An 11,325-nucleotide genomic window follows, 5' to 3' on the forward strand; every position below is an offset into this window, starting at 1 on the left:
AGGCTTTGAAGTGGAGGGTGGGCTGCGGGTGAAGGAAAAGTGGCCGGCGAACCGGACGTTGTGGATTTACACGAACTTGATTAGTAGCCACAGCAGTCTTTCCTGACAGATTGTGGCTAGTGGGCCTCGGAAAACACAGAAAAAACCTCGATCTTTTTTTATTTTCTGCATGATGGTTTTATATAGCTTGTAATTACAGCCGCTTTAGATATAGTACTGATAATCTCAAAAACGTACACCTATCAGTGCAGACCAGCTCGAGCGGAATGTATATACATTGCTTTCTAGTGATAAAGAATGTCTTGTGTCTTTATTCACAACCAATTCTAAAGATCTACCATCACATATATTTTGTTCTTTTTTTTTTACCAACCATTCACGGTTTAGTTAGGACCCTGAAGATTGCAAAAAAGAAAAACGGAACCTCCCGCCCCCTCCAGACACTTCCACTTTGATCAAAGGGAAATGTGGCTGGTGATGACATGACGCCTGTCGAATTTGACTGTCTAAGCGAGGCGAGGGGTTTGTAACTGCTGCCCTTTTCGAATGACAAGAAAGAGGATCTGCCCCTCTATCGATTAGAGAGTCTTATCACATTCTTGACATCACTAACGAAAGATCAGATAGATATTCAAGTAGCATTCTAAAGATATTAAGTATAGTTTTTATTCAATTGTTTTATCTTTCTGATTTATGACAAAGCTATATGCATATGCAACTCACCTGTGCAGGTAGACCCTCATCAACGTCAACACCATCATCTCGATAACCCCCACCTTTTCATCCTCCCATCTTCAACCTCACTGCCGTCGCCGCAGCACATCAAAAATGGCATTCACAAACAAATCCTCCTATATCGCCCTCGGCTGTGAAGGCTCCGCCAACAAGCTCGGCATAGGCGTCATCCTCCACACACCAACCGAAACCAAGATCCTCTCCAACCTCCGCGACACATTCGTCTCCCCTCCAGGCACAGGGTTCCTCCCCAAAGACACAGCCGCGCACCATCGCGCACACTTCGTCCGTCTCGCCCGCGAAGCCCTCGCCGAGGCGAAAATCACACCCGCAGATGTCGACTGTATCTGTTACACAAAGGGACCTGGCATGGGTGCCCCGTTGAATTCGGTCGCTGTGGCCGCCAGAGCGTTGAGTCTGCTCTGGGATAGACCGCTTGTGGGTGTGAATCACTGTGTGGGACACATTGAGATGGGAAGATATATCACCGGCGCAGAGAACCCAGTTGTGCTGTACGTTTCTGGTGGTAACTCGCAGGTTATCGCGTATGCGGAGCAGCGATATAGGATATTTGGCGAGACGCTGGATATAGCTGTTGGAAATTGTCTCGATCGATTTGCTCGTACGCTCGAGATCAGCAACGACCCTGCGCCAGGTTACAATATTGAACAGCTGGCCAAGAAGGGAAGCAAACTACTGGATATTCCTTACGCGGTCAAGGGCATGGACTGCTCGTTCTCCGGCATTCTAGCGTCTGCCGATGCCCTCGCTGCGCAGATGAAAGCTGGCGCAGACTTCACACCCGAAGACCTGTGCTTTTCACTACAAGAAACAGTATTTGCCATGTTGGTAGAGATCACAGAACGAGCTATGGCGCACGTTGGGTCCTCACAAGTTCTTATTGTTGGAGGCGTTGGCTGCAACGAGAGATTGCAGGAGATGATGGGACACATGGCGCGAGAGCGAGGAGGATCCGTATATGCGACTGACGAGAGATTCTGTATTGATAACGGTATCATGATTGCGCATGCTGGATTATTGGCATACGAGACTGGATTCAGGACGTCGTTGGAAGAGAGCACTTGCACGCAGAGATTTAGGACCGACGAGGTATTCATCAAATGGAGAGATTGATTCTCCCAATAACAAAATTATGATGACTATTTTCTTGAACGTATTTGCAGGGATTGAGTTGTGAAATACCTCATATCCGCTTTATCGTGGTGTCAAGTATATTTGACATGCCTCTTGTCGGCATTCCCGTCACTCTTCTGATGTCCAGCTACAAGCTTAAACCAAAATAACGTCCCAACTTGTCTAGAGCCTATTCCCTCATATATACTTCATACACAGTAATCGTTCCAACATCATATCGTAGCTTTGCTGTCAGCATGTTTGAGCATGCAGTAGCCCGAAGCTTATGCATCCGTTCGATGCCCTCTAACATATGCTTCATTCATCCTCACTTAACTTTCGTCGGAAGCAGTGGGTTTGTAAACGATCGTGGTTACATACTAAACGATGTAAGCATCTCCCTTTTTGTACTAATCATAATTAAACATACCTTATCCCTGTACCGAGTAGTAGCAGAAACAGCAAGAATATTGTTCTTAATGCTACTAGTGGCAAGATGGTTCAGTATCGTGTGATTTGGCATGTTGAGAACACTATTGTCGTCCTTCATAAGAGTCGCTGCGTTTAGTATCGGCTTGCTTAGGAAGCCTGGCAAAGCAGGGGGATTCGGTAGTCTCTCGATTGCATTAACTGCGTATTGGTACGCTTGCGAATCCTCAGCCTGGTCAAAGTCGACAAGGTATTTCGGAATTTGACTACGATACGCTTCTGGAGGGGGCACAGGCTTGCCCTTTGGTTGGGGCGGTGGTTTCGAACCTCCAGGGACTCCCCCCTGAGCTTGCTCAATCGCCTGAGCAGCAGCAGCAGCCTGAACTTCGGCGTGCGAAGCGGCCGGGGGTGCAGGAACCTTGTGGGCATCATCGGGGCTGACTTCGATGTAGTTGACGAGGTTGTTGCCAAAGTCTACAGTGGTGGGTAGATCGGGAGATGTCTGCATAATACCATCCACCAAAAAGCGGACATGATGAGTGCCTGGCAGAACATAAACTGTCGTTGAGAAACAGCCTGGGCGACCCTCGCTAGATGATACGTCAGCGACCGCATTTTGTAAACACATCCTCACAACTCCTGAATCGCATGAGGGACGATCTTGTACAACGATGGCCCGAGACCACAAAGCAGCCACGGAAACACAGACGACGCAGTGATCGCCTCATGTCTCAGAGAAGTCAATAAATAGCATCATGACACTTACATGGGATGCAACCGTTGCTTACGATTCCATTGAAAAATGGTTCCAGTCACATAAATCTTGTCGCCCCCACTAAGCCATTCCAGCTTGGTCTGGACAACAGGTCTAGTCTTGTCGACCCGCAACTCCTCACCGTCCTCTTCATCTACTGTCGTAGCGCTGAGGGCAGAACTCTTGCGAGTGATTCCATCCAAAGAGTCGATGGGCTCGACATCAGCCTCCTGGTCATTCTCTGGTGCTAGAATTGGAGATCCTGGTGTATGTACTTCCTCGTCGATAGGAAGAGGAAGACGAGGGGGTCGAGTCAGGTACATATCTGTAATACTGCTGTTTGGGATCAACGCAGAGTCGTGGACGTGGGCGGATTGATGTGATCGTAGAGAAGAAGACTCCATAGGGACGTCGAGGGGCTTGGTCGGTTCGTCGCGATGGTGCGATTTGGATTCAGGCGTTGCAGCACCTTGTTTCTCGGCGATGGCCTTAGCATCAGAGGAAGAAGCAGTCTTATGCACCGCGGTAAAGTTGCTGTGTGGAGAGCCGCTAAGAGAAGACACCGCCGTAGGAGGCAAACTCTTTGGCCGATTGATCACCGTTGAGCCCTGGGCCTGGGCCATAGAAGGCTCCGGCGGCGCGGCAGAGCGATGCGTGTGCCCGGTAATGATATTGCGGGCATCCTTGCGCAGATGATGGCGGGGAGATTCGTGGCCATGAAGATGACCGTGGGCCGAACCTGGAGCTGAAGTAGTCGGCGTGGTCGGTTTGGAGGACGAAGACGTGTTGTTACCCATATTTGCGGCCTCCTGTCCCCTCAAATGGATATCCTTTGACTCTTGAAAGCGTTGGCGATCGTGGGGTTGTGTCTAAAATTTGTAACCGCGGTTTGGGAAATGTTTGGTTTGTCGATATCTTATCGGTACAATGGCATAAGCATCAAGCCTGAATTGAATGACGCAGCAAAGTTGGCGACTAACGAAATGATTTGTTGGGAAATTCTGTACGTTGCGCGCCCAGCGCCAATTGGGCGTTTGTGTCAGGAAAAGAGGTGGACGAGCAGGAAACGGCCTGACCTGACACGGCAGGGTTGGTGTGTAAGAATCCGGGGGTGACAAGACGGGTCTTTTGTGTAGCGTGATGTGAGGATAAATGATTCAGATTTCGGATTTCTAATGCAAAGAAGGGCGTATGAATTTCGCTGTCCAAAAAAAAGAATGTATTATCTCACTGTATGGTGATAATGCGATGAATAGCAAGAGAAAAAGATATTGTTTATGCTGTTTTGCGGTATGTTCTGAGGCGTTTATTTCAATCCGTCGTCGCCAGTTTGTTCGTCGTCGGCCGCGGGGGTGGAGATGGAGAGAGAGATTGATGAGATGGAGGAAGGGAAAGGGAAGAGAACGGGTGGGATGTTTGGGTCGTGGTGGGGAGTCTGATAAGTGACGATTCAGAGGTACCTTGATCTACTCGCATGTTTGACGATCAACAAAGTCACTCAACAGCTCTCATTAACATAAGCTCCCATGTCCATGAGGTCTCCACTCAATCTCGATAGACATGAGCTCTCATCCACAACAGCTCAAGGGAGCTCCAGGGAGGTCGATCTAACCTCTACTCCATACATTATCTATAATCATAGATATTCTACACCTAGACAACATATTAAGCTTAGGTGTTTCTTGCCATCAATATTGAACCTTGACAGTTCCTTCCTCCCTCAACACTGTATTTCATTGTCAACCTTGGCTTATGATGTAATTCTCCCTGTCTAGGCAACACAACCTCACTCATTTCATACCAAACAACACAGCTTCTCATCACCAGCTCCGATATGTCCGATCACGCACTCCCGACCTCCACAGTCGTGGCAGCGACACATGCTGAACAAGCTTCACCGACAATCTCTCCGTTCATTCTCGCTTTTGATATCACTGTTGCTGTCTTCACCTGGATCTTCTCATTCGACTGGCCCGCTCTCTTCCTACGCATCTTTGCTATCGTTAGCTTCCCCTTTCGTCTTATTCTGTTTCCATTATCTTTAGTTGCCAATGTCATTCTCACTGTCTTTGCTCCTGCTATATACCTGTTTTCTTATATGGTAGCTGGAGCGCGTTCTGTTTGGGCATTTTTGGCTGGCTTAGAGGTATGTTCATCACCCATAACTAGACATGGGATAACAAGCTAACATCCTGTAGCCGTTGTACACATTTGTAAGACTGTTCAACCCTCCAAATATCTCTTCCGACCCTAACTTGATTTTAGTTTGGTGCAGCTGCTGGCGTTGGCATCATGGCCGGTGTCGCCATAGCCCTCTTCTCATCCATCATCACATCCTACCTTGGAATGCAGAATGACGACCTCGGCCCAAAGCGATCAGCTTCTAAGGAAAGCCTCCTCGAAACAAGCAGTCGGAGAGACTCGCTGTCCTCAGACACGGATCTTGGGTGGCAATGGCTAGACTCATCAAGCTCGAGACGCCGGCCAACTAGTGGTTTACTGTCACAGACGATTCACGAGGAGGACGATGATTCAGAGTATTGATCGTATATGAACGCTATGGTACACTAAAATAAAGCCACGAGCTTCCTGAACTAGGGATAATTTCATATCTCGTGTTTCTTAAAATCAAAGGGTTAAAGTGTGAGGACCTTTTGGGTACATCCCTGATGCGTCGCTTCACCCAAACGCCAGATATATGGCTGGCCTTGTCAAATATGTTCTCTCTCCTTATTTCATTTCGTTGCGCCGTCCGTGTTCCTGCTATGCCCGAAACGACATTGATTAGAATCCTGCCCGTTCCTCTATTATGAAACTCCATAAGGCAGTCTCGGTCGCCGCTGGGGTCCAGGCGTTTGTCGTCGCCCTCAATCCATGAGTCGTATGTATCCGTTAATATCTGCCGCTGTGACCGTTGTCGATTGATTCTATCTCCGATACCCGTTGTGGTCGGGCCTGTCTCGGTCTCTTGATCGGTCGTGCCTTGGTGATCTGCTACGGCTCACGGTGCCACGGTCCCTATCAAAACGACGATCCTCTCTGCTATTGCGGCGTCGACGGTCATCCCTGGGCGGCGGGCGATCATCCCGTGGTGGTGGGCGATCGTCCCTTCGCCGGCCTGGATCATCTCGGTTGTATGCGGGGATGTAAGTGTCGACGTCTGGTGCCCTTGGTCCAGGTGGCCCTCTAGGGCGAGGAGGCCCTCGCTCTCGAAAGTCCGCATCATCGTTATTGGGAGGTGGTCGTGGAGGCAATCCGGCACCTCGCTCTCGTTGCCAAGCGGGGCGACGATCGTCAGGTCCATTACGATACCTACCTCCGTTCACGCCGTTGCGGCCATTTCCATAAGGCTCATTGCTATTGAAGCCTGCTGTAGCGCCGTTGGCGTCGGGGCCAACGCCCACAGTTCCGCCCTTGGGGGCAGGAGGTAGAGCGGCCTTGCGATCGTGGAACTTTCTACGGTCCAACTCGTGACTCTCTTCGTAGGTGGGGATCTCATGAGGTTCAAGTGGCAGAGGCTGCATCTTGAACCACGGGTGTTGCAAAGCATCAACTGCATTGATTCGTGTCCGCCAATCAAGTCTGAGAAGTTCTTTAAGTAATGAGACTGCTCCCATGCCGTATCTGAAGGCGATGTTAGTGATGGGGCATGACTTGATGTTTTATACGACTTACTGTCTGAAGCGGTTCTCGAGGTTCCCTGTTCGTGGCCGAGGAGTCAAGTGCTCGGCACCAGGCAGTGATTTCCATCGGGGCATGTTCTCTTCGTTGGGAGATCCCATGAGGTCCCAGATGATATCGAGTTGGGCGGCATCGCTCTCGCCCGCCAGGATGGGCTTTCCGTGTAGCATTTCGCCAAAAACGCAGCTGTACCAGTCGTTAGAATCAACAAAGTATCAAAGCCGTCGGGCGGTACTCACCCTACTCCCCATACGTCAATAGCGGGGGTGTATTGTCGCAGTTGTAGCAAAAGCTCAGGCGGTCGGTACCATCTAGTGACAACTAGACCGGTGTAATCTCGTTTGCCTTCGCCCATGTGAACTCCAGACTGTGGCGTCTTTCCGTCGTAGTGTCGAGCAAGACCAAAATCAGCAATTTGCAGGATACCCTTGTTGTTGATCAGCAAATTGGCCGCCTTCATATCGCGGTGCAAGATGCGACTGTCATGTAGGTATCGGAGACCCTCGAGGAGCTGCAACATGTAGCATTTGATCTGGGGCTCCTTGAACTGGACTGACGGGTTGTCGAGGAGGCCGGACAGATCGTGGTCCATGTAGGGAGTAGCCATGTATACGATAGGCTTTTTGCGCTTATCGGCTGAAGGGGTGGTCAGTCGGGAACGATGAGGTGCAGTCAAAACTGCTTACTTTGTCTGGTAGGGTGCTCGATAGCCATATCCTCTAGTCTGAGAATATTCTTGTGTGACAAAAGTTTGAGAAGCTTGATCTCGCGGAGGGCGGTAATAGGGAACTTGTCTTTGTCAGTGTGGCTATCTCGGTGGGGTGGTACAGGTACATACACCATCCTTCTCATGATGCATGATGATCTTCTTCAAAGCGACGAGGGCGCCAGTTCTGCGCAGCCGGGCACGATGAACCTCACTAGGAAATAGTCAGTATAAACGACCGAGTTTTATTATTGTTGTAGTCATCGAAGTATGCCGCGATGGTGAAATCATACCCAAAGGTTCCCTCTCCCAATTTGCCCAGCAGCTCATAGTCGGAAATGCGCGAGCAGCCCTTGAAACTCGAGCGTGGCCTCAAATGGTTCAGGGCAAAAGTTCGAGGCGAAGTGCCATCGGGGGTTGTTTCTGATAGTTTCTCCATCTCGTCGAGTCGAGGTTGCGCGATGTTGAATTTGATGTCGGCTCGAGAGGTTGACGAAGGATGCGCGCGTCAAAGAGAGTGAGGCGAGGAGGCTTGTTATAGGATTCGCATCGCTTTTTAATCGTAGATCATGGGTGAAAAATGGAAGAAACTTGGACGTTTTAGGATTAATAAGTAGTAAAGAGTTGAACAATTGGCACTGATGGAGGTTCAATAGGGAGAGAGAGTGTTTTTTGCAGTAGGGATGTTTGTCGCCCCATTGATTGATCCTATTGTCAATGCACTGACAATAAGGTCAAGGCGAGCTGGAGAGTTTAGAGAGGCGCACCAAGGCGGTGAGTTGAGACACACGGCAGAATAGTTGGAAGAGGACTAGTGTTTGCAGATAATGGGCATTCCAAGAATACGTATCTGCAAACCCTTGCGCATCTGGATCCATCCTGTCATTTAATACAGGTTTAGTTGATCGCCATTATCAAGATTCTCTCTCTTTTTTAGCGATTCTCTTGCAGTAGGGGACTAGTTGCGATCGTGTTGGTACGTCACATGTAGTCACTGAGTAATTCTAGCATTCTATCAGTGTACATTAGTACATACTACCTCGAAGATTTGGGTATTGAACCAAAGTCAATCAAGTGTTTGATTAGACTCGACCTGACGTAGCTATTAATGTTTGTAAGTGTTCGCATCTGTACAGTAAATGCATGCATCCCCCGTAATCGGAGGCATTAAGAGCAACCTACGGCAACAAGTTGACAGGCCAAAATTAGTAGGCAATGAGCCTGAAGAATCCACTTTGTTCTAGGCTTTTGCCATGGAAGAAAACCGTCTTGCCAGGCTTGGCTTGCCCACAGCCCAAAGTACGCACGTCCATTCAATCAGTAATTATTACTACTAGAATTCATTCTCCCCCGCGTCTTTGGATATTGTTTCTCTGGGGTAAAGAATAAGAGGTCGATACAGTTTATATTCAACGGCATCAGCTTCAATATACATACTAAATAGTGTTCCTAAGTCACGTACTAATTAAATATATCTATTTTCCATCCGAATCATCTCGTTCACCGTCTTGTCGAAATCTCATCTGGTCACCTGCCAGACCGTGTCCCAATCTCAAAACACCATAAACAAAAACGACTTGCAATAAACTGATCACCAACACAGCATTTGGATAAGTAGCCTTCTCGGCAACCAAGCCCTTGCAAGCAAATCCTGTACTGCCTTGTTTTCCCACACCAATCAATGCTTCGTTTTCCTTCTCTTGTTGTTTTTTTAGCCTATCGCAGATTTGGCAATGTACACCATCTCTAACTCGCCAGTCCCCGCGAGATATCGAGTTTCTGTTACCCCTTCATAACCTCCAACGGATCCACTTGATGGCCTTCGTTCGTCTTTGTCCACAAGGTTTTTTGCTTTAAGTAAATCACCCGGACGTTGCGCGTGCCGTAGATAAAATTTCTCTCTCCTCTTGTCCTCAATTAAACATTGTCTCTCGTCAACACTTGATTAATCTTTTGTGAATTGCTATCAGAAAGTCCTAATCGACATAGACGTCGTTATCTCGTCTTCCGCTCTTATCTAACTTGATCGATACAACAGATACGCTCTCACCGTACTACTTTCAGTCAATTAGCAGACTCTTTTACTAGATACACATACACATATTCTCAAAATGAGCAGAGCAGGCTCACCCAGTGCACCCGTCAAGGTGGTCCCCGAGACCAGCTACCCAGAGTCTCGGGTATTGATTATTGGCACTGGTGGAACAATTTGTATGCAGCAAGGCCCCGACGGTCTTCAGCCAACCGACAACTTCCTAGAGAATGCCATGGCCCCTCGCCCGTCATTCAATGACTTCTCTAACCCAGGTAATTCTGACTATATCCTCACTCACTTACTCCACATACTCACATCTCATAGGCACCCTGCCTGCCATTCGTAACGGAGCAAAGATTCAAATCGACAGTCTTCGCACTCCGGCTACAGCTTACAACCGCCATGTCCGCTATGGTATTATTGAGTTCAGCCCTCTGCTCGACTCGAGCTCCATCTCCGCCCATGACTGGGACGCCATGGCTTCCTGTGTTGAAGAGAACTACCACTTATTCGACGGCTTTGTCATTCTCCACGGAACAGACTCTCTCGCTTACACGGCATCTGCCCTCTCTTTCATGATGGAGAGCCTTGGAAAACCCGTCATTCTTACCGGCTCTCAGGCGCCCATCTTTGCTCTCCAATCCGATGGTGTCGATAACCTCTTGGGCTCGCTCATTATCGCAGGAACTTTCACCATTCCCGAAGTCTGCCTCTTCTTCCACCACCATCTTTACCGCGGTAACCGCAGCGCAAAGGTCTCCGCGACAGAATTTGAGGCTTTCGCCAGTCCTAACAGCGAGCCTCTCGCCAAGGTGAACGGTCTCGGCATCAGTGTCAATTGGCCTCTCGTCCTTCGCCCTACCTCTATCGCGAAATTCCATGTTACAAAGGGTCTTGACACTACCCACGTTGCCTGTTTGCGTGTCTTCCCCGGTATCAAGCCTGAGATGATTGACGCTGTTCTTCACCTGCCTGATATTCGGGGTCTCATCCTGGAGACATTTGGAATGGGCAACATCCCTGGTGGCTCTGATGGCCCTCTTACACAAATTATTAAGGCCGCTGTTGAGCGAGGCATCGTCGTCGTGAATGTCAGCCAGTGTGTCAACGGCTTTGTCTCGCCAGTGTACGCGCCGGGAACCGTCCTCGGCCGCGCAGGCGTCATTTTTGGTCTTGATCTTACTGCCGAGGCAGCCCTCACCAAAGTATCATACCTCCTCGCCCAGCCAAACCTATCAACCAAGGAGATCCAGGAGAAACTCTCCCGATCGCTGCGTGGTGAGATGACAGAGATTGCCCACCAGAGCTTCTCACACCCCGCGGGCTCACTTGACTTTGCCGCATCCCACCTCACGGCAAGCGAGAGAGCATTCTCGGCACTTGGTTACGCGATCGAGAACGGCGAACTCAAAATTGTCAAGGAGCTTCTGCAGGGTGAAGGCGTGCAGTTGCTCAAGCAATCGGATTATGCGGGGAACACTGCCGCGCATCTTGCGGCGGTGGCTGGAAACACCGAAATCCTCCTGGAGCTGCTACAGCAGGGCGCGAGTGTACACGAACGTAACAAGGCTAACCTCTCGCCACTGTATGTCGCAGTTAAGTCAGGCCAGGAGCCCTGTGCACAGCTTCTGCGCATAGCGGGTGCGCACTTGGCGGTGGAAGAGAGGGAGACAATGCCTGGTTATGTGACACCCAAGTATAGTCACTTTGGCAAGCATGAATTGTGATTACATCAGACCATGTCTTCTCTTCTTTTTCCCTGGTTTGTCAGTTGCGGATCGCTTGTTTGGAACTTTTGGTTATGGTAAAAAGGGGGATCGATGTAAGCGAAGTTTGGCCTACAATTATGAT

At 49.3% G+C, this 11,325-nt stretch overlaps 5 protein-coding genes across 5 annotated transcripts; 3 read left to right on the forward strand and 2 right to left on the reverse strand.

Moving 5' to 3' along the window:
- Positions 1–574: 574 nt before the first annotated feature.
- Positions 575–1,870, forward strand: EDB82DRAFT_506470 (glycoprotease family-domain-containing protein; the record flags this gene model as incomplete). The annotated part of the gene is made up of 1 exon (XM_025727466.2): positions 575–1,870. Exon 1 carries the CDS (start codon positions 829–831, stop codon positions 1,867–1,869), a length of 1,041 nt encoding a protein of 346 aa, XP_025581930.1. The 5' UTR covers positions 575–828.
- A 127-nt stretch (positions 1,871–1,997) lies between these two features.
- On the reverse strand, positions 1,998–3,849 carry EDB82DRAFT_558491 (5'-AMP-activated protein kinase beta subunit, interation domain-containing protein; the record flags this gene model as incomplete). Its single annotated transcript, XM_025727468.2, has 3 exons — positions 1,998–2,249; positions 2,300–2,888; positions 3,065–3,849. The coding sequence occupies 3 exons, from the start codon at positions 3,847–3,849 to the stop codon at positions 2,202–2,204; spliced, it is 1,422 nt and encodes a 473-aa protein (XP_025581931.1). The 3' UTR covers positions 1,998–2,201.
- A 1,037-nt stretch (positions 3,850–4,886) lies between these two features.
- On the forward strand, positions 4,887–5,596 carry EDB82DRAFT_477589 (uncharacterized protein; the record flags this gene model as incomplete). The annotated part of the gene is made up of 3 exons (XM_065608092.1): positions 4,887–5,198; positions 5,251–5,265; positions 5,318–5,596. The coding sequence occupies 3 exons, from the start codon at positions 4,887–4,889 to the stop codon at positions 5,594–5,596; spliced, it is 606 nt and encodes a 201-aa protein (XP_065463975.1).
- A 383-nt stretch (positions 5,597–5,979) lies between these two features.
- On the reverse strand, positions 5,980–7,878 carry EDB82DRAFT_546779 (Serine/threonine-protein kinase BUR1; the record flags this gene model as incomplete). The annotated part of the gene is made up of 7 exons (XM_065609473.1): positions 5,980–6,170; positions 6,369–6,676; positions 6,728–6,919; positions 6,973–7,369; positions 7,420–7,522; positions 7,572–7,653; positions 7,733–7,878. 7 exons carry the CDS (start codon positions 7,876–7,878, stop codon positions 5,980–5,982), a joined length of 1,419 nt encoding a protein of 472 aa, XP_065463976.1.
- Positions 7,879–9,189: 1,311 nt separating this feature from the next.
- On the forward strand, positions 9,190–11,221 carry EDB82DRAFT_241503 (asparaginase-domain-containing protein). The gene is made up of 2 exons (XM_025727471.2): positions 9,190–9,746; positions 9,799–11,221. The coding sequence occupies exons 1-2, from the start codon at positions 9,551–9,553 to the stop codon at positions 11,199–11,201; spliced, it is 1,599 nt and encodes a 532-aa protein (XP_025581934.1). The 5' UTR covers positions 9,190–9,550; the 3' UTR covers positions 11,202–11,221.
- The last annotated feature ends 104 nt before the right edge of the window (positions 11,222–11,325 follow it).

The sequence above is a fragment of the Fusarium venenatum genome (assembly GCF_020744135.1).
Source record: "Fusarium venenatum strain MPI-CAGE-CH-0201 chromosome Unknown EDB82scaffold_3, whole genome shotgun sequence".
NCBI classification, from domain to species: domain Eukaryota; kingdom Fungi; phylum Ascomycota; class Sordariomycetes; order Hypocreales; family Nectriaceae; genus Fusarium; species Fusarium venenatum.

Coding starts and splice junctions, on each gene's coding strand:
- EDB82DRAFT_241503 (XM_025727471.2), top strand. CDS start 9,551: ATGAGCAGAGCAGGCTCACCCAGTGCACCCGTCAAGGTGGTCCCCGAG. Junction 9,747..9,798: donor CAATGACTTCTCTAACCCAG/GTAATTCTGACT, acceptor CACATCTCATAG/GCACCCTGCCTGCCATTCGT.